Raw genomic sequence first — 21,938 nt, 5'->3', positions numbered from 1 at the left:
TATCCTGTCATAGGAGAGAATACACTCAACCCATTTTTGTTTATATATATATTTGCAAGGGTCTGGGGTAAAGTGTGTGTGACTAAGTGTGTTGTACTTCGGTGTTATGGGCCCCACCGGAGTGACCTGGACCTTGGGTTGGTGATATTTCTGGGCGAGTGCTGCATCACCCTCACTGGCAGAAGAGCAACTCCGGGACAGCTGCCAGCTGATCCGGAGGAATGTAAGAAGGAGCCGCTGTCAGCTGTCCCAGCCTTCCCTCTCCGGTAGAATGACGACAGGACAGATGATCCCATGTCCCACTAGCATTAGGGATGTTAGAGAAACTGTCAAGCTGTCAACACAGCAGTCTTTCTACCATGCCTATCACAAAAGTGACAGCGAAGGAGCGCTTGTTTTTCGGGGCCTCAGCTGCCCAACAACATCTGGGGCAGACCAAGGAGACACTGAGACGAAAGGGACAGGTGTGGAGTGATGTGGGTGGCCATGTCCTCCACCTAATGGCCACTGCACATGAGCAAAGGCTGTATTTAATGGGATCAGGGGTATGGAGACCGGGCTTAAGGCCACGTCCTAGGTGGCCACACCCTAAGCCTGTACCCATTACACAAGGCCAAAGAAAGTCCTGTGCAGCCCGTTAGGGGGCCCATAGATTGAGCTCAGGCATTGGGCATTCCCTGTACCCAGGGGCAGCGCAGTGGGTTCGGAGACGCCAGCCAGCTAGGAGTGTGATAGTAGAAGTTATGCCCTGCACTTGTAGCCTGAGGGTTCAGAGGCACAGGGCGCTGCTGAACGTCATGCCCTGCTTTGAGTGCCCACAGTGCAGCGTCGAAGCCTTTGAAAAGAGTGTTCGGTTCGCGCAGCGACTCTCATTGGCGCAATTCAATGGCTTTTAATTGGGTCCACAAAACATGCATTACAAGTCTGCGGTTTTCTTTTAATTTTGTGCCTTTAGGTACTTTTTATTTACCTAACCTAGACCCAACGTTTTAGGTGCATATATAGAATTCTAGTGGTAGTCCGCGTTAATAGAAGCACATTTCAGAGGCTGGGTCCTTATAGGATGACTCTGTCCAGATATGCGGTGTTTGTGAATATTAAGGTAGAGCTGGGACCCGCCCTCATCTCACCTCTTTGAAAGAATCTGGTTATTGCGTGTACCGGACCAAAGCCCGGGTCTGGGCTGGCCAGGAGGGGGGTGCGATATGCATCACTCCCAATAAACGTCGCACTGCAGAGACCCGTCTTCACCGTGTGCATTGATCAGCACGGATCTGGAGCACAGCCTGAACATAGGGCACAGCATGTGGATTTTGGCACCTGCACCAAACCTGCTTGTTCCGGTATTAACCGGGCATTTATCCCCCAATAGATTCAAGCCTGAATCAATCTATTCGCGGAGGGAGGGGCACAGAGGTGCCTCCTGCGTGACTTGTAATTCCGATATGGAATTTAAAGGGCCCGAAGTAGTGACTGAGTGTCTGAACAGACAAAAAACTGCCTCTGGTCAAGACCTCTACACAAGATTGAACTCTGGCGAGAAGTTTAACAACAACAAATAAAGTGACAGGCAGAGCTGAACAGCCACACTTCCAAGACATCCGGGATACTTTTATTCTTGGGGAACACAGACATGCTGCGGGGCAGCGCCCGGGCGCCCCGCGGCTAATACTCACTTTGGGTGCTTATCATACATGATGGGCAGAGCCCCGGCGCCCCACTCAACGGCTAGTACTCACTTTGGGTGCTTGTCACACATGATGGGCAGAGCCCCAGCGCCCGCAGGCATTACTCACTTTAGGTGCTTGCCACACATGATGGGCAGAGCCCCAGCGCCCCGCTGCGCAGCCAGTACTCACTTTGGGTGTTTGTCACACATGATGGGCAGAGCCCCAGCGCCCCGCAGGCATTACTCACTTTGGGTGCTTGTCACACATGATGGGCAGAGCCCCAGCGCCCGCAGGCATTACTCACTTTGGGTGCTTGTCACACATGATGGGCAGAGCCCCAGCGCCCGCAGGCATTACTCACTTTGGGTGCTTGTCACACATGATGGGCAGAGCCCCAGCGCCCGCAGGCATTACTCACTTTGGGTGCTTGTCACACATGATGGGCAGAGCCCCAGCGCCCGCAGGCATTACTCTCTTTGGGTGCTTGTCCCTAATGATGGGCAGAGCCCCGGCGCCCCGCTCCGTAACCAGTACTCACTTTGGGTGTTTGTCACACATGATGGGCAGAGCCCTGGGGCCCTACTTCACAGCCAAAACTCACTTTGGGTGCTTCTCACACATGTAGGCAGAGCCCGGCGCCTGACTCCGCGGCCAGTACTCACTTTAGGTGTTTGTCACACATGATGGACAGAGCCCTGGCGCCCGCTGCGCAGCCAGTACTCACTTTGGGTGTTTGTCACACATGATGGGCAGAGCCCCGGTGCCCCGCTACCCGGGCCATTACTCACTTTGGTTACTTGCCACACATGATGGGCAGAGCCCCGGTGCCCCACTCCATTGACCAGCACTTTGGTTGCTTGTCAAACAGGATGGGCAGAGCCCCAGCGCTCGCTCCGTGGCCAGTACTCACTTTGGGTGTTTGTCATACATGATGGGCAGAGCGCCGGTGCCCCACTCCCTTGGCCAGCACTCACTTTGGGTACTTGTCATACAGGATGGGCAGAGCCCTGGCACCCCGCTCTGTGGCCAATACTAAGTTTGGGTATTCGTCATACATGATGGGCAGAGCCCCGGCGCCCCACTCCCTGGGCCAGTATTCACTTTGGGTGCTTGTCACACATGATGGGTAGAGCCCCAGCGCCCTCTCTGTGGCCAGTACTCACTTTGGGTGTGTTGGACTTGGCCCTTCTGGCAGGTTCACCCCTAAACTTTTTGCTTTGATATGTGACTTGGTATTGGTTGTTTTTGGCTTCTGCGCACTTTCACTGTGTCCCAGTGTAAAGTGTGTGCGCACTCTGAGTGCATGTTGTGAGATTGGCCTGCCCTCCCATAGGAATGCATTGGGAATGTGTGTGTCCATGGTAGTTCCTGATGTGTGGGGAGTGCAGGGTCGAGTTTGGTATGTGCGAATTCGTGAGACTGAATGCTGCGCAATGATGTGTGCAGCGTTATTGTGCCTTAATGTGGAAGTGCTACTTCTAGAAGTTGGCATGTCTGTGTAATAAAGGTGAAGTGACTGTCTGGCTTATGATTGGCTGGAGCTGGCTGGTGAGCCTGGCTCCAGGAGTCAGGATGGTTCTGTCCCGGTGGTGAATAGAGAGATTGACAGCCAGATGGGTGGGAGGAGTGCACCTGGGACCTGAATAGGGCTGGGCTTTCCCGACACAATGCTGGCTCCGCCCCCTGTGGTGCAACTGATGACCCTAGCCTGTCCATTGAATGGGGAGAGGGGCTGCGCACAACAGAGTGCTCCAAAACCACCTGCGTCTGGTTTTTCCCCCACCCTGCACCCTCAGACAAAGAAAATATGTATATAAAAAGGGGCTGTGACCCCATACAAAATGTTCTCTTGTTCCTGATCGGAAGAGGGGGTCCTGCTGCTGCTGGGCACCAGGAGGATACTGCCACTAGGGACTGCCTCCCTGCCCGGAGGGCCCTGTGAGCTGGACCCTGGGCCCAGCCTTTGCCCCCCTGCCTACCTTTCTAAAAGACTTTTTTCCCTGGACTTGAGACTTTCCTGGGACTTTTGGTCTCCCAGCGCCTGGGAAGAGCTGAATCCTCACTTCCAGGGGGGCGCTTTATTTTATGGTGCCTGAAGATGAGTGTGCTGTCTTGAGGGGCCGCACTTCTGATTCTCCCCTTGCTAACTACCGCTGTTGCGCCGTCGGAGCAACAATCTCTATCCCGAAGGATTCCCCGGTGTGGGGATCCCCCCGGGGATTGTGCCCTTTGCGAGCGGGAGCCCACCCCACATTCTTGCTATTTTCTTAACGATCCTTAGCGGGTGCCCACCCAGCTAGGGACCTTGTGCCACTGTTAACCCTAGCGGGTGCCCACCCCGCCTGGGTTTGTGTTGTACCGAGAGCCTACCCTGGATTACTACCGTGAGCCGCTTCACCCTCTGGGCCGCCGCGCTGCCTGCGACGACCCGGAAGTGCTTTCCGCCGACAGGAAGCGGACCGGAGCCCACCCTGCGCTCCTGTCCAGAAGAGAAGAGGACGGAAGTCCCGCCCCCGCAGCTGCGGCACGAGGAGAAGAGGGCGGGTGAAGGTGCAGGCGGGGCTCGGGTGTTGGAAGAGAGCCCTGCGCTGCCCAGAGAAGAAGCCAGCACCCGGCGCATCCCATGGGGCTCTCGAGAGTGAGGGAGAGCCCCGTGGTGACCAGCAGAGAAGGAATCCCGACAAGAACCCTGACCAGGAGCAGACTGGTAAGGAGGGGGGCCATTGTCTCTGAGTCCCCCGGAGTAGGACTCCAACATTGTCGGTCAGCATCTCCTTTTCAGAGCCAGAGTGTCCCGGGAGCATTTGTTTCGGGCCCACGAGGGTCCAGGGGGCATTTGGCATTCCAAGCCCCGTTGCTCCAACGCGTGGTTTGGCCATAGTTGTCCAGAGCAGAAGGGGCATTTCGGGTGGTAGGGCGGCCCCGGCTGACAGCGGGCTGCTCCCCCCAGTGTGGCAGCATTTTTCCTCTAGAGCCCACGAGGATCTAGCGTAATTTGGGGGCACATTTTCATTCAGAGCCCACGTGTCTCCAACCGCAGGCACAGTTGTTAATTAGAGCCCAGAAGAAGAGCCAGGAGGCAAGCTCAGGCACGCTGGTGCCAAGCTCAGGTCCTACAGCTGCCCAGCACTTAGTGGGCAGCTGCTACGTTTAGGCTGAGAACCCTTGTGCATTCTTCTTTGGCTGCCCGCGCAGCCAGCCCAGACATTCTGGACATTGGGCCTGTAAGCCCCTGAGAGGCCAGGTTGGCCTGGGGTCAGTTCTGTGTACTTTTTGGCGCAAATGTGATACTTTCCAAATGTGATACTTGCCTAATGTGAATTATGCGATGCTTGTTGCCTATACCTCCAAATGTGTGTTTCTGCTTAGGAGGTTGTTTTTCCTAATGTAGGTTCTGTTGGTGAGTTCATGGTTACCTGCGTGATATATGAATAAGGTGGTTAGGGTTGCGTAGTGTGTACTTACCTTTTACCAGTGGTTTATGGTTGTGTGCTACAGTTGCTATTTTGTGCTACAATTATTCTATGTTCTGAGTGCTATTCCTACCAAGTGCTATTTCTAGCAAATGCTATTTCTACCAAGTGCTAGTTCCAAAAGTGCTTATTCCTGACAATGGTCCATGTGGCCCTGTCCTGTGTATATAATCCCCTGTAAATTCTGCCCGTGCCAGTGGCACAGTGTACATTGTGTGTTTATTATCTAATGTGTTTGGTATAATACATAGGCTATTTTTATATATAACCTTTTGTGGAGTTTCTTTTGTGGTGGGCCTTCGGTGTTGTTGCTGGGTGCGCGCGCAAATGCTTTACACATCGCCTCAAAGATAAGCCTGCTGCTCGTGCCAAGCTACCAAGGGGGTGAGCAGGGGTTATCTTTTGCGGGTGACTTCCTTGCCCTGACTAGAGTGGTGGTTTCTGCCTGGCTTTGGCGCAAGCCTTAGCCAACCAGAAATCTCCATTTCTAACAGGGTGCTTGTCCCACAGGATGGGCAGAGCCCCAGCGCCCCGCAGGCATTACTCACTTTGGGTGCCTGTCACACATGTAGGCAGAGCCCCGGCGCCCCACTCAACGGCCAGTATCTTTGGGTGTTTGTCACACCTGATGGGCAGAGCCCCATCACCCCGCTCCGCGGCCAGTACTCACTTTGGGTGCTTCTCACGCATGATGGGCAGAGCCCTGGCGCCCCACTCCGCGGCCAGTACTCACTTTGGGTGCCTGTCACACATGTAGGCAGAGCCCCGGCGCCCCACTCAACGGCCAGTATCTTTGGGTGTTTGTCACACCTGATGGGCAGAGCCCCATCACCCCGCTCCGCGGCCAGTACTCACTTTGGGTGCTTCTCACGCATGATGGGCAGAGCCCTGGCGCCCCACTCCGCGGCCAGTACTCACTTTAGGTGCTTGTCACACATGATGGGCAGAGCCCCGGCGCCCCACTGCGCAGCCAGTACTCACTTTGGGTGCTTGTCACACATGATGGGCAGAGCCCCAGCGCCCTACTCACAGGGCCAGTACTCACTGCGTCCAAGCCGCTCCTGGACACATCCATGGACCCTTCTCTTGCAACTTCTGCAAGTTCGACGGCACCAAGAACAACTCCTCATCCTCGGACACAAAACAGTTCTCTGACACAAACCACCTAAATTGCATCCTGCTCAACACCCGCTCGGTCCACAGGCACACCATCGACCTCTGGAATCTACTTGACACCATCTCTCCAGACATCGCCTTCCTAACAGAAACATGAATGAACGCCACATCAGCCCCAGACATCACCATTGCCATCCCGGAAGGTTACAAGATCATCCGTAAGGACCGCACCTACCAAACAGGAGGAGGCATCGCTGTCGTCCATAAGAAATCCATCCGCATCTCAACCAGCTCAGACGTCAATCTCGCTAACACAGAACACCTTCACTTCCAGATCCCCATCGACCCCAAGACCACACTCAGAGGCACCCTCCACTACATGCCACCAGGACCCCGTGCACAATTCAGTGAAGACATCACAGACTTTATCACCCCACATGCCCTCCCCTCCGAGGATTACATTCTTTTGGGAGACCTCAACTTTGACCTGGATAAGAACAACGACCGCATCGCCACCACCCTTCTGGACAATCTCGCCAACCTCGGACTCAAACAACTTGTCACTACCCCCACCCACACTGCAGGTCACACACTCGACCCCATCTTCACCTCCAGCAAGCACATCTCCTTCAGTCACACCACATCTCTCCTTTGGACGGACCACAGCTGCGTTCACTTTACCTACAATAAGACCACAACCCACAACCATCCTCAACCCACTCTGCGAAGGAACTGGAACAAAATCACCATCGACCAGATCACCTCATCGCTTCTTCAAAACCCCCCTGCCCACTCCTCAAACCCCGACCAAGCAGCCATTAACCTCACCCAATGGCTATCCAACAGCGCCGACATCCTAGCACCGCTGAAAAAACGTCAAATCAAATTAGGCAGCAAAAAAGCCTCCTGGTTTAACGATGATCTTAAGAAATCTAAGAAACTCTGTCGCTCCCTTGAGAAGGCCTGGAAAAAAGACCCTAACACCAGCACCAAGGACGCCTTCAAAAACGCCACCCGTATACACCACCAACTGATCCGGACTGCCAAGAAAGCCACTTTCAAGGACCGACTAGATAACAACGCCCACAACAGCAAGGAATTATTCAACATCGTCAAGGAATTTTCCAACCCTTCAGCCAACTCCAACGACATCACCCCCTCTCAAGCCCTCTGCAACTCCCTAGCCTCATTCTTCCACAACAAGATCGCAGACATCCACAACAGCTTCGACAACCGACCCGAAGACAAACCCACCCAACCCTCGGCAGAACCTCCACCCCCCTTGAACATCCTCAATGACTGGAACCCAATCTCCACTGAGGACACCATCCGTCTGATGAACTCTATCCACTCAGGATCCCCCACAGACCCATGCCCTCACCACATCTTCAACAAAGCAGACTCCACCATAGCACCGCACCTCCGAGACGTCATCAACTGCTCCCTCAACTCCGCCACCTTCCCGGAAAGCTGGAAACACGCCGAACTCAGCGCCCTTCTGAAAAAACCCACAGCGGACCCCACCGAACTCAAAAACTACCGCCCCATCTCGCTCCTTCCTTTCCCGGCCAAAGTCATCGAGAAAGCTGTCAACAATCAGCTCGCCGCCTTCCTTGAAACCAACAAATCTCTTGACTCCTCACAGTCCGGATTCCGAGCAAAACACAGCACTGAGACCGCACTCATCGCAGCTACAGACGACATTCGGACTCTACTGGACAATGGAGACACAGTCGCCCTCATCCTCCTTGACCTCTCCACAGCCTTCGACACAGTCTGTCATAGCACCCTGCTACAACGCCTCAGAAACATCGGAATCCAAGGAAAAGCACTGGAATGGATCACCTCATTCCTTACCGTAAGAACTCAGAGAGTCCGCCTTCCACCATTCAAATCAGAGGCCACTGAAGTCATTTGCGGCGTGCCACAAGGATCTTCACTCAGCCCCACCCTCTTCAACGTATACATGAGCCCCCTCGCGACCATCGCACACCAACACAACCTCAACATCATCTCCTATGCTGATGACACTCAACTGATCCTCTCACTCTCCCGAACACCGCCAAAACCAACCCACATGAAGGAATGAAAGAAGTAGCCGAGTGGATGAAGCACAGCCGTCTGAAACTGAACTCAGACAAAACAGAAGTCCTTATCTTAGGTACCTCCCCCTCCGCCTGGGATGACTCTTGGTGGCCAGAGGCCCTTGGAAAAGCACCCATCCCGACGGACCACGCACGGAACTTGGGCGTCATCCTGGACTCCTCACTCTCGATGAACAGACAAGTCAACGCCGTTTCATCATCTTGCTTCAACATTCTTCGCATGCTCAAAAAAACATTTCGCTGGATTCCCACCGAAACTAGAAAAACGGTCACCCACGCACTGGTCACGAGCCGCCTGGACTACGGAAACACCCTTTACGCCGGTACCACCGCAAAAAATCTGAAAAAACTCCAACGCATCCAGAACGCATCAGCCAGACTCATACTAGACATCCCGCGTAAAGACCACATCTCTAGTCACCTGAAAAACCGCCACTGGCTCCCCGTTAATAAGAGGATAACATTCCGCCTCCTAACCCACGCTCACAAAGCACTTTACGAACTTGGACCCGAATGCCTCAACACACGACTATCCTTCTACACCCCCTCCCGCCAGCTACGCTCCTCCAACCAAGCCCTTGCTGTTGTACCTCGCATCAACAAAACCACCATGGGAGGAAGATCCTTCTCCTACCTAGCAGCCAAAACCTGGAACTCACTTCCCACTCACCTTCGCCTCACACAAAACCACCCAGCATTCAGAAAGCAACTTAAAACTTGGATTTTCGACCAATAATTCCCCACCCTTCTTCAAGCGCCTTGAGACCCTCTGGGTATGTAGCGCGCTATATAAATTTTCTGACTTGACTTGACTTGACTTGACTTGACATGTCATACATGATGGGCAGTGCCCCCGCGACCAGCTCTGCAGCCAGTACTAACTTTGGGTGCCTGTCACACATGATGGGCAGAGCCCCAACGCCCTGCTCTGTGGGCCAGTACTCACTTTGGGTGCTTGTCACACATGATGGGCAGAGCCCCGGCGCCCCACTCGCGGCCAGTACTCACTTTGGGTGCTAGTCACACATGATGGGCAGAGCTCCAGCACCCCGCTCTGTGACCAGTACTCACTTTGGGTGCTAGTCACACATGATGGGCAGAGCCCCGGCGCCCCGCTCTGCAGCCAGTACTCACTTTGGGTGCTTATCACGCATGATGGGCAGAGCCCCAGCGCCCTACTCACAGGGCCAGTACTCACTTTGGGTGCTAGTCACACATGATGGGCAGAGCTCCAGCACCCCGCTCTGTGACCAGTACTCACTTTGGGTGCTAGTCACACATGATGGGCAGAGCCCCGGCGCCCCGCTCTGCAGCCAGTACTCACTTTGGGTGCTTATCACGCATGATGGGCAGAGCTCCAGCGCCCCACTCCCTTGGCCAGTACTCACTTTGGGTGCTTGTCATACATGATGGGCAGAGCCCCGGCGCCCCACTCGCGGCCAGTACTCACTTTGGGTGCTTGTCACACATGATGGGCAGAGCCCCGGCGCCCCGCTCTGCAGCCAGTACTCACTTTGGGTGCTTGTCACGCATGATGGGCAGAGCCCCAGCGCCCTACTCCCTTGGCCAGTACTCACTTTGGGTGCTTGTCATACATGATGGGCAGAGCCCCGGCGCCCCACTCGCGGCCAGAACTCACTTTGGGTGCTTGTCCCTAATGATGGGCAGAGCCCCGGCGCCCCACTCGCGGCCAGTACTCACTTTGGGTGCTTGTCACTCATGATGGGCAGAGCCCCGGCGCCCCACTCGCGGCCAGTACTCACTTTGGGTGCTTGTCGTACATGATCGGCAGAAACTCGTCCACCGGCAGCATTCTGGACAGAGGTTCTGCGTTGAGCAGCTTCTGGGCTCCCTGCTGTGAGATGACGTAGGCTAACGTCCAATAGGAGTAGTCTGCGATGACCAGGTGACGCACTTCCTCCACTGGGGTCTCTGGCTCTGTCGTCACTTGCTTCCGTCCCAGGTAGCTGCAGAGGAAGGGTGAGAGATAAACAACACTCACAAGCCGCTCCCAGATCCAGGCATTGAAACCCTGGTGATGGTGATGGTGATGCAACACAGGAACTGAGGAACCTATGAAAGGGACCCTGAAACCCAGGGCAGCCCCAAACTTTGACCCCAGAACAGGCATCTCACTGTCTAAGAGGCAGACACCGAGGTTTTATAGTTAAGGCTCCCAGTTGTCTGTTTTTTTCAGATTTTTGCAGATAATTACAGAAAGTAAACAATGTGTTTCCTGTATGTATTTTTATAAGAGTGCGCGTCTAAGAGTTAAATAAATGTGGCAATACACCATTGTACAAGTCTATTTATTCTCAAACAAACAAAATAAATACCAATAAGACCAAAAAATAAATGTGGATAAATACAGATGGAATTGTTAAAACAAAAACACAATTACTATAAAACCGGGAGCCCTAATTACAATGCAGACTGAGGGGGGTTAACTCACTGTATCCAGACTCAGAGCCTGACCTCAACTCGCTGCCCTAGTTGAGTAGTGAAAGAAGACACTGTAGGAGGTGGAATCTGACTGCATGGCCACCCCTTCTTCTGGCTGGTTTTCAACTTAGTTCGACCCAGATCCTTCTAATCAGGACCCCCGTCTATCTGCTTTCTCCCTAAATTGATTGTATGTACTTTAGGTACACCACAGATTGTCGGGTACAATTATAAGTATCTAGTATATGATATACTATGTACCTGGTGCATATGTACCCCAGAGGCCTCTATGGGGCTGCAGTATGTATTATGCCACCCCTGAGAGACCACTCAAATTTACACCACAACCTGTGTAAAGTGGTGCATGCACCCCTTACTTAGATGTAGGTTTAGTGTATATATCCATATGACTTTGGTCATCGTCGATGTCTCCTGGTCCCCATGGCAGCAGAGTCATGCTTCGCCTCATCTCGCCTGAAACTCCCGACATTGGTGGGCATTCGTCTATCGAGCCCCTGGTCACTGGCAAATGACCCAGACTCTGTCCCTCTGCTTTCAGGTTCCTCTCACCTCAGATCCAGGCTTGGATCACACCGGACACTTCTCATCTTCCCGGTAGCAGCTCTTTGCAGCAGATCGCCATTGAAATCAACGAGCGTTTCCGACACCAATTGACCTCTATGCACCCAGCTCTCCTGGGATAAGTAGCACGGGTACCTTAGTACTCTCAAGGGTGCTGGCCTTAGGACCTTCTATGTTTCAAAGGGTTTGCTTGAAGTCCTCTCCTAAGTATCCTTAAACTTTAAAATTCCAACCTCGACTTTCCCATAGAGTTGCACGGAGCTCGCGGCTGTGTTCTCACACTGCACGCGTCCCCCGTGGGTCCCCTGTGTCACTACCTTGGTTGGTTCCATGGGGTCCCAGTGATGTTACGTGCTTTAGGCACTGTGTCTAGCCAAGTCGTGGTTGTTATACCACTTTATTAGTATATGGTTAGATGGGGTGATATCCCTACCCAACCCAACAGAGACAGTGCATGGTTCCTACGTGTAGCACAGGGACAGGGGACGCCCTGAACCAGCCGTGCCTGAACTTTTAGACACTGACATAGATAAGGCAAGGTCTGTTGGCTTGGACTCACAGCCCTGACAGAGAAAGACATTGGGGCATATTTCCAAAGAGCTAGCACCACGTTAGTGTCATTTCCTTTAACGCAGCAGCAATGCAAGCAGTGCTCCACACACTGCTCGATATTTATAAAGAGACACATTGGGTCCATTGCGTCAGTTTGTAGAGATGTGCGCCACATTAAACCTGCACCAGTTATAATGTATGCAGGGTAGGCGTTCCCACCTTAAAAGCTGCATAGAACTGATGTAGTGAAATGTACAACTTTTCACTGCGCCACTCTACAACTTGTCTGCTTCAAAATTCCTTCGGCGTCTCATACCAGGCGAAAGGATCGATGCAGGGGTTTTAACATGGGACTCGTGTTTGTGTCCTGACTCATTGCTGAAGTTGCGTCAGTCCTACGATCATCTCCAGCAATGCGTCACTTTAGTGGCAAAAGATGCGTCAGAATTTCTGCTGCATCTGTGAATCTTTGCTCCCTGGAGCACTGTATTGTAAATACAGCGCATCCATGGTGTTGTTAGGGTATTTTTGGCAGATGCAAGAAATCGGACGCATCGACGCCGATGCGTCAGTTCTTGTAAATACACCCCATGGTTTGCTGCCACAGCTGTAGGGTCTGAAGTGAGTGGACGAGGAGTAGGGCGGGGTGCTCATCGCTACCAGAGAACCCACACCTACTCCTGAAACTGTGGTCTCATTGTTACACAACCTTCCCTGATTTCAGCCTCCTTACACGGACTAGAGCAGGCAACATGGAAAACCAAAGGAAAGAATGACACTCCATCTTGGCTTGGGAAACTCTATCAACAAACACTGGTAATGCGACCATCTAGGAAAGGAATAGATCTAAGGCTAGCAATGCCTTCTACTAAGAAACAATAACACTTTCTCAAGGTTAAAGCAAACACAAGGGGATGATGGACCGAGGCTGAAACTTTTCAGACACTTACCCCCAGTCAACTGATCTGGGTTTAATCCATCATCATTCTTTAGCCCACTTCGCCACCCCAGTTCAGACACAGCCACCTACAATAAAGTCCTGACCCTGTGCCTCATGGGAACAGTCCAGCCTGAACTGCCAGGCCATGTCTTGGCTGGACAAGAAACAAGCATCCTGGGACAGGTTTCTGGGTAACACCCCTCATCAGCCAGGCTAGCTTGAATCCAGTGGCAATGTGAGCAAGGGACCCACGTCTCGGCATACACTGCTAACTTAGGGTGAACGAAGCAAACACAAGGAGATGATGGAAGGAGCGCTGAAACTTTTCAGACACTCGCCCCCAGTCGCAGATTTGGTTTGAATCCGTCATAATTCTTTAGCTCATGGATTCAACCCAGATCTGTGACTCGGGGTGAGGGTCTGAAAAGTTTCAGCGCTCCGTCCATCATCTCCTTGTGTTTACTTTCTCAAGGTTACCCATGGGAGAAGAACCACTTCCTGGTTAACACTGTTAATCCATCCAGCCTGGAGCCTTGCACTGCCTGTGAAACTGGCTGCAGAGGTGGAAATCCCTTCATTGACGTGGTGACTGAAGCTCCGAAGCCACGCGGGGGACGATCACGAGAACCAAAAGCAGACGACCTTTCCAACTGGAGCAGTGTCATTTACTGCCCACCCCCCTAACATGCTCAACATGTGTTTAACTGTATTAATAGGCCTGCATTTTATTAATCCATTAATAGTAAGTGGCTCTATATTCCCTTTAGTGAGGGCCACCGTATATTTAGTTGAATTATACTAAATGTACCGACTCGCCTTGAAATAGGATGTATGCTCTTTTAAAACTGTATTTGATGTAATCATTTATGTTACCTGTATCCATTTAGTACCTGTTTTGAGCCTAATGTTGTGCTAACTTGTAACCAGGCCTCAGTAAACATGTTACGATTGATCAAATGTTTTGCAAGTGTTTTGTTTTCTCGCCTCTGTCGGTGCCTCATCAACGTGCTCGCTAAGTTACATGACTTATCGTTGACTTTGTTAGACTCGGGGGACTGATCTTCTTAATTAAAATGTGGCTTCATTTATAGAGACAGAGACTGTGGGAGAAACCCTCCTGGACCAGGAAGACCAGGCGGCTGTTACATCCGAGGCTGCCCTGACGATTCTTTATTTGTGAGAAGCTGGGAGACTAGGAGGTCTAACAGCTCTTTATTTGGAAGACCTCACACCGCTGGTGTGTCTGTGTGCAATCTCTGAGTATATGAACAGTTGTTTGTGTTAGGGTGCGACCCTGCTGTGGGTTGTGCCCTCAACCCGTTTGTAAATCCTGCACTGTATAGACCTAGGGGAAACTAGGCCTGCGGGGTGCTCAACCTGTGTCCCTAAGGCTCCAAATATATAGTCCACTCTTATTCATAGAGTATAAAGTCCCAATCATACTGTATTATCTGCAATCCCTACATCTCTAATGAACGCTTACCTCTCTGTGTGCTCTGTCCCTCCGTCTCTATCGTACCGTAGGTAACCTCAACCTCAATGCTGGTTTTTGATCAACGTAAGTAGAAAACACTGGATAATAACTGCTACGGGTCACAAGCTTTCACACTTTCCCATCACCTTTTCCTTTCCTCTTTCATTTTTTCAATCTTTTATTTTGGCACCATTCGGCTCATGTTACCAACACCTTTTTCTCTTCATCTCAGTAGAACTGTTTTTTCAATGTAATAATGAATAATGTAACAATACATTCATTTTAGATGTGTATGATTTATATTTTAGTGCCCTTCGCGGAATGAAAGTGAATCAAAGAAGAAGCAAAAGATAATAATTTGTTATATTTGTAACCCCTGAAGAAGGGTTCTACGTAACCCGAAATGCATTGGGTGATTTAGGAATCACAATTTGTGGATTGATTGTAAAAAAAAAATGTGATTATGGTACAAACGTATTTTTGAAAATGTATGTCTTGAAAGTCATATGCCTTAAAAAATCTTGTTGAGAAATAGAGAAAGATGTGAAAAAAATCGTTTTGAATTGAGTTTTGTTTACAGTATGATTGAGACTTTACACTCAATGAATAAGAGTGGACTATATATTTGAAGCCTTAGAGACGCAGGTTGAGCACCCTGCAGGCCTAGTTTCCCCTAATACTAGGAGGTCTACCTGCTCGCGAGAACACTGCCTTCTCCTTGGTTCATTGGGTAAAAAGTGTAAGACGCTTTCTAGAATCTTCTTTCATGCTTTAATTGCCTGCTCTTTAGACTAGCAGATCAGACCCTATCCTGACTTTTGCTGAGAGAAAGCCTCTTCCCCACTCTGCTGGTTTCCCGACCCCAGGGTTTAGCTTCATGTTTGAATACTCACACTCTTTCCAAGGAACCTTTAATCTGGTTCATCTGAGGCTGATGCCTTCCTTATAGAGTTTCTCCATACCACTTTCTATACTGTGCTTAGAATAGGGAAGTTCCTTTATGGAACCTGCTTGGGTAATTTTTTGTTTTCTACATGTAATACGACTTTGTATTTTCTTTCTCATAATATACAAATTCATACTGCATGATCATTAACATACGTAAGCTCGTACAATATATTTTCTTCAGCTTTGCTAACTGATAAAACCTGGATTGAATTGTTAATACAACCCTTAAGGGTTGGACACCATCCTCTTGTGGAGCCGCACTGGGTTCACTCTACTTGGAATGAATTGCTCTTGTTAGCTCCTTTCTACACTTCAAGTCGACGATCAAAGGTCCACGCTACCACTCATGGATATTATTTGATGATTTGACTAAAAGATTGAGATTCAAGAAACCCTGATCCTTCACGTCCATAGATGTTTTTCTAAGAGGCCAGTCCATGTCTACGGTGAGTTTGGATCCCGGTTGTAACAACGCTCCTCTTCATGAACAGGACCATTACCCCATGCGTAGGACCCCTCTACATACATAGAACTACCAGCTTCAAGAAAGGCAATCCCCTTTGCCCGGAGTAGGTGTACCTGCTTCATGGACTAATCTCACAGTGCAATGGGCCACACTCATAGACCTGTTGCATGGACAGAACCCCCGTGCAAAGAATGGAACCCTTCTACACCATGGGCCACACTCGTAGACCCGTTGAATGGACAGGAACACTGCGCAACAAATGGAACCCTTCTACATCATGGACAGCACTCGTAGACCCATTGCATGGACAGGACCACCGCACAATGAATTGAGCCCTTCTGCACCATGGGCCGGACTTATAGACCCGTTGCATTGGCAGGACCACCGTGCAAAGAATTGAACCCTTCAACCCTCGTAGACACGTTGCATGGACAGGACAGCCGAGCAATAATGGAACCCTTCCACAACATGGACAGCACTCGTTCACCCGTTGCATGTACAGGACCACTGTGCAAAGAATTGAGCCCCTCTCCACCATGGGGCGCACTCGTAGACCCGTTGCATGGACAGGACCACTGTGCAAAGAATTGAACCCTTCAACCCTCGTAGACACGTTGCATGGACAGGACCACAGCGCAATGAATTGAACCCTTTTGCACCATGAGCTACACTCGTAGACCCGTTGAATGGACAGGATCAACAAGCAATGAATGGAACCCTTATAACCCCATGGACAGCACTCGTTGACCAGTTGCACGTACAGGACCACTGCACATTGAATTGAGCCCTGCTGCACCATGGGCTACACTCGTAGACCCGTTGAATGGACAGGATCACCAAGCAATGAATGGAACCCTTCTACCCCATGGACAGCACTCGTAGACCTGTTGAATGGACAGGACCACAGTGCAAAGAATTGAACCCTTCAAGCCTCGTAGACATGTTGCATGGACAGGACCACAGCGCAAAGAATTGAACCCTTCAACCCTTGTAGACCCGTTGAATGGACAGGACCACCATGCAACGAATGGAACCCTTCTACACCATGACAGGACTCGAAGACCTGTTGCGTTGACAGGACCACCGTACAAAGAATTAAGCCTTTCAAGCCTCGTAGACCCGTTGAATGGACAGGACCACCGAGCAATAATGGAACCCTTCAACACCATGGACAGCAATCATTGACCCGTTGCATGGACAGGACCACTGGACAATGAATTGAGCCCTTCTACACCATGGACAGCACTCGTAGACGTATTGAATTGGCAGGGCCACCGTGCAAAGAATTGAACTCTTCAACCCTCGTAGACCCGTTGCATGGACAGGACCACCAAGCAATAATAGAACCATTCTACACCATGGACAGCACTCGTTGACCCGTTGCATGGACAGGCCACTGCACAATGAATTGAGCCCTTCTGCACCATGAGCTGCACTCGTAGACCTGTTGCACGGACAGGATCACCAAGCAACCAATGGAACCCTTCTACCCCATGGACAGCACTTGTAGACCCGTTGAATTGGCAGGACCACCGTGCAAAGAATTGAACCCTTCAACCCTCGTAGACCCGTTGCATGGACAGGACCACCGTGCAATGAATGGAACCCTTCTACCCCATGGACAGCACTCGTTGACCCATTGCATGGGCAGGACCACTGCACAATGAATTGAGCCCCTCTCCACAATGGGCCGCACTCGTAAACCCGTTGCATGGACAGGACCACCACGCAATGAATTGAACCCTTCAAGCCTCGTAGACCCATTGAATGGACAGGACCACCGTGCAACGAATGGAACCCTTCAACCCTCATAGACCCGTTGCATGGACAGGACCACTGGACAATGAATTGAGCCCTCCAGCACCATGGGCCGCACTCATAGACCCGTTGCATGGACAGGACCACGCGCAATGAATTGAGCCCTTCTGCACCATGAGCTGCACTCGTAGACCTGTTGCACAGACAGGATCACCAAGCAACGCATGGAACCCTTTTACCCCATGGACAGCACTCGTAGACCCGTTGAGGACAGGACCACCTTGCAAAGAATTGAACCCTTCAAGCCTCGTAGACCCGTTGAATGGACAGGACCACAGTGCAACAAATTGAACCCTTCTGCACCATGGGCTGCAATCGTAGACCTGTTGCATTGGTAGGACCACAGTGCAAAGAATTGAACACGTCAACCATCGTAGACCCGTTGCATGGACAGGACCACGCGCAATGAATTGAGCCCTTCTGCACCATGAGCTGCACTCGTAGACCTGTTGCACAGACAGGATCACCAAGCAACGCATGGAACCCTTTTACCCCATGGACAGCACTCGTAGACCCGTTGAGGACAGGACCACCTTGCAAAGAATTGAACCCTTCAAGCCTCGTAGACCCGTTGAATGGACAGGACCACAGTGCAACAAATTGAACCCTTCTGCACCATGGGCTGCAATCGTAGACCTGTTGCATGGACAGGATCAACAAGAAACAAATGCAACCCTTCTACCCCATGGACAGCACTCGTAGACCCATTGCATTGGTAGGACCACAGTGCAAAGAATTGAACACGTCAACCATCGTAGACCCGTTGCATGGACAGGACCACCAAGCAATAATGGAACCCTTCTACCCCATGGACAGCACTCGTAGACCCGTTGAGTGGGCGGAACCACTGTGCAAAGAATTGAACCCTTCTAGCCTCGTTGACTCGTTGCATGGAAAGGACCACTCTACCCATTGACTGAACCCCTACTCCATCAACTTAAGCCCTTCTCCAAGGAAAGGACTTCCTGATGAATGCAAAGGACCTGATGATCATTGGACTAGACCCACCTCTCGATGGACTGGAACCACTTCACGATGGACTGAAAACACCTCCTGATGTGCGGGCCCACCTCCTGAAGGAGAGGACCCACCTCCTCATGGACTGGATCCACCTCCTGAAGGACAGAACCCCAGCTTCATGGACTGGTCTCTCTTCCCCTGCCCCTCAGAGATGTCTCTGTGCTTGGGTGCAGGCGGAAACTACTCACATGAGGTCCCAGTCCAGCTCCACGCTAGCGATGTCTTCCATCAAGCGGGCGAGGCGGCGCTTGAAGAACCCTTGGAAGCGGACGTCATCTTCAAGCACCAGCGCAGAGTCCAGCTGACGCTCCACTATCTGAAAAGACAGCCGGAGTCAGTGACACAGGGCACAAGCGTGCATGTGAGACATACAAACACTGCTGCACACAGAGGCAGGCAGGGCATATGAGACACACAAACACTGAGGCACACAAAGACATGCAACCACTGCAGCACACAGAGACAGACAGAGCATGTGAGATACACAGACGCTACAGCACAGAGAGACAGCCAGAGCAGCTGAGGCACACAGCAGCAGCACACAGAGACAGACAGGTAATGCATGAGAGACACAAACACTGCAGCACACAGAGGGAGTCAGGGCATGTGAGACCCACAAACACTGCAGCAGCACACAGACAGAGACAGACAGGGCATGCATGAGACATGCAATCACTACACACAAAGACAGGCAGGGTATGCATGAGACACACAACTGATGGACACAGGAGACAGGAGTGCCTGCATAAGTGACAGGCAAATGCTGAATAAAAACACAGGCAAAAATAACAGATAAAGACAGGCAGGGCCATGTGCATGTTACACAGGCAGGCCTCCAGGAAAGATAGGAAAACAAGCACGCACCAGGTGCATGACTGACCAATTGAAGACGTGGCATGAGTCTGCCCAAGTGTATTATGGTAAATGCAGTTCATTGTAGTATTTGAACTCCCAGTTAAGGAAATCCACCAGCCAGTATGGACCCAACCCCTTCTGGACATCTCTGGACACATGGTTCAAGCATTTTTGCTTTCCTTTCCAGAGAGCGGCTTCATTTTTGGGGTACCTAACACATTGTCTCAGTTCCTTAGTTCAAATAACCCTTGTAAATCAGATGCATCGCAGATGGATTGTCAGCCCCAAGAGGTTCCTCATGGAGGAGCCACACTTTGTCGTTGGTGGGACATCCTATTATCATCTAAAACACCAATCCCGAGTGCATTATGGTAAATGCAGTTCATTGGGGCATGTACATTCACAGTTGGAGGAATCCAGAACTGTGTTCAGACATGTAATCACTAGCGGCGCTAGCCCTCTACTGTTGCTAACTAAACTGAACTGCATCTACCATAATGCACCTGGGAGAGCTGTCCTGTTGTGCCAGGCAGTGTGATCCCCCCCAGAGCTACAGGGCTGACAACACTGTGGTGTGTACCTGCCCTGGAGGGGTACTTGACAGGAGAGACCCTGAGCAGCATCTCAAGCACCCCAAAACTGCTGATGGAGGTCAAGAATCCAGAGACACGTGCCTAAATAAACAAGCACTGGCTTCACCGACACATGATGGGCACTCTGCCTCTTTGTAAACAATGTAAAGTGACTAGAATTCTGAACTGCATGTCCCATAAAGCACCTGGGAGAGCTGTGCTGTAATGTCACCCAGCCTGCTCCTCTAGTATTATATTAGAGTGATTGCCTCAAGGGGAGGGACTAGCAGAAGGCTGTATTATCTGATTGGGGGGCAATCAGACGAGATGCTGGAGGGAAAGACATGCTGTTTGTAATGGGAGCATTTGTACTGGGATGAGGGTTTCCACTGATGTGTCGGTGACATGGTACCTGCTGAGATGCATTATATGAAGAGATGGAATATCCGGGCGCTGACCACAACAATTTACCCACATCAACACCTGCATGCAATAGTTCCACAACAGAGAGACGCAACTCATCAATCCAAGCACCTCCACCAATGAGAAGCGACCTGCAGATTCCTCACCCTTGAACCTCTCTCAGAGGCCAGACCGGATCCAGAAATGTTTAAGTAGCCCTAGCGTCACAAACGACTCTGGTGCTTCCCCGGATGTGACATGGAGGAGCTGTGTGTGATAACACCCAGGTGCCTTGATGTTGGTTTCAGTCTTCTTTTTAACACCCTTACAGGCTGCCAGGAATGCAGCGCAGAACCTAACTGGGACCCCGATAAAACATGCGTGATCACTAAGAACCAGGAGGCTGGTGGGCGTGTGAATCTGTAGTTAGAGAGAGGATCCACCAGAAAACGCATCACCGAAGGGAAGTAACTCGTTCTTCTGATAGACACTTCTACCTTCTGATTGCGCACCTCATGCAAAAGTCAAGTGGCAGTACTCGTCAGGAGATGAGAGTGGCTGTACCTGTCATGATCGCGCTGCGCTGATGGACTACAATTCCCGGCAGAATGCGGTGGGAGAACTACCGCTCCCATGATCCTTTGCTATCTCGCAAGAGGTTGATCGCGGAAGCATAAGGAGGACGGTGTGCAATGCTCAGCATCGGGAATTCTCCGATCCGAGCTGTTCGTGGCTTAGCGGTTCGTCTATGGTGCGGTAAGGGTGCTTGCACCTGGACAGGTTTTGCTTTTGGCATTCGGAAAACGTACTGAAGCCCTGAAGGTGGCTTCGAGAGGGCTGTTTGTGTCTGGTTGTTTACAGGGGTTTAGCCCCTCCCTAGTCCCACGGATTTGTCCTGGTCGGTATTGTCGGCCGACGGTGCTGTGGATGCAGAGTAATCCACGGATCCTTCTCCAGTACAATTTGCTGTTTCTGTTCTTCCTAAAACGTTGAGGGGAACAACTTTGCTCCTGTACTTGATTCCTGTACAGGGGGCATTACCTTAACGACGATCGTTTTTGTGTGAAGTTAACACAGGTACGAATACATTCTGTTTCTTTGCACTGTGTTGAAATGAGGTTCAGAGTGGATGGTGTTTAATCCCTATGTCTTTTACTCCTTTATTAACAGGGATTGATCAGGAGTGGTATTCTAACTCTCGATCCCTGTGAAGTATTCAAGGAGTGAGATAGGGGTATGTAATGCCCTCAATAGTATATTGGTGTTTGCTATTGTATATGTCAGCATAATAGGAGGTATAAGTCACTGTTGCTTTTGTATTATTGCAGCTACACCTCTATCCCCTCATCCGTCATCATTTATCTCTCCCCTGAAGGATTCTTTTTCTTAACAGGTATTTAGACAGGATTAGGTGTACAGGTTATTACTGTATGTAGAAATGTTAAGAAAGGAAAGTTACTCATGAGTTTTTGTTCTCTTTCTGTCTTTTCCAGATCTCACTCC

At 51.0% G+C, this 21,938-nt stretch overlaps 1 protein-coding gene across 3 annotated transcripts in view; it reads right to left on the bottom strand.

The window, feature by feature from the left end:
• The window catches only part of CERCAM (cerebral endothelial cell adhesion molecule), a 202,271-nt gene that overhangs the window by 7,723 nt on the left and 172,610 nt on the right, over nt 1-21,938 (bottom strand). For all 3 annotated transcript variants that reach the window (XM_086924932.1, XM_086924931.1, XM_086924930.1), the window contains 2 exons: nt 18,795-18,922; nt 10,128-10,331 (listed from right to left, as the gene is read on the bottom strand). In XM_086924932.1, the coding sequence (XP_086781058.1) occupies nt 10,128-10,331; nt 18,795-18,922 (332 nt within the window). The remainder of the gene's footprint in view (nt 1-10,127; nt 10,332-18,794; nt 18,923-21,938) is intronic.

The sequence above is a fragment of the Lissotriton vulgaris genome, chromosome 5 (assembly GCF_964263255.1).
Source record: "Lissotriton vulgaris chromosome 5, aLisVul1.2, whole genome shotgun sequence".
Classification (NCBI taxonomy): Eukaryota; Metazoa; Chordata; class Amphibia; order Caudata; family Salamandridae; genus Lissotriton; species Lissotriton vulgaris.
This window is presented reverse-complemented; position numbering and strand designations above follow the sequence as displayed.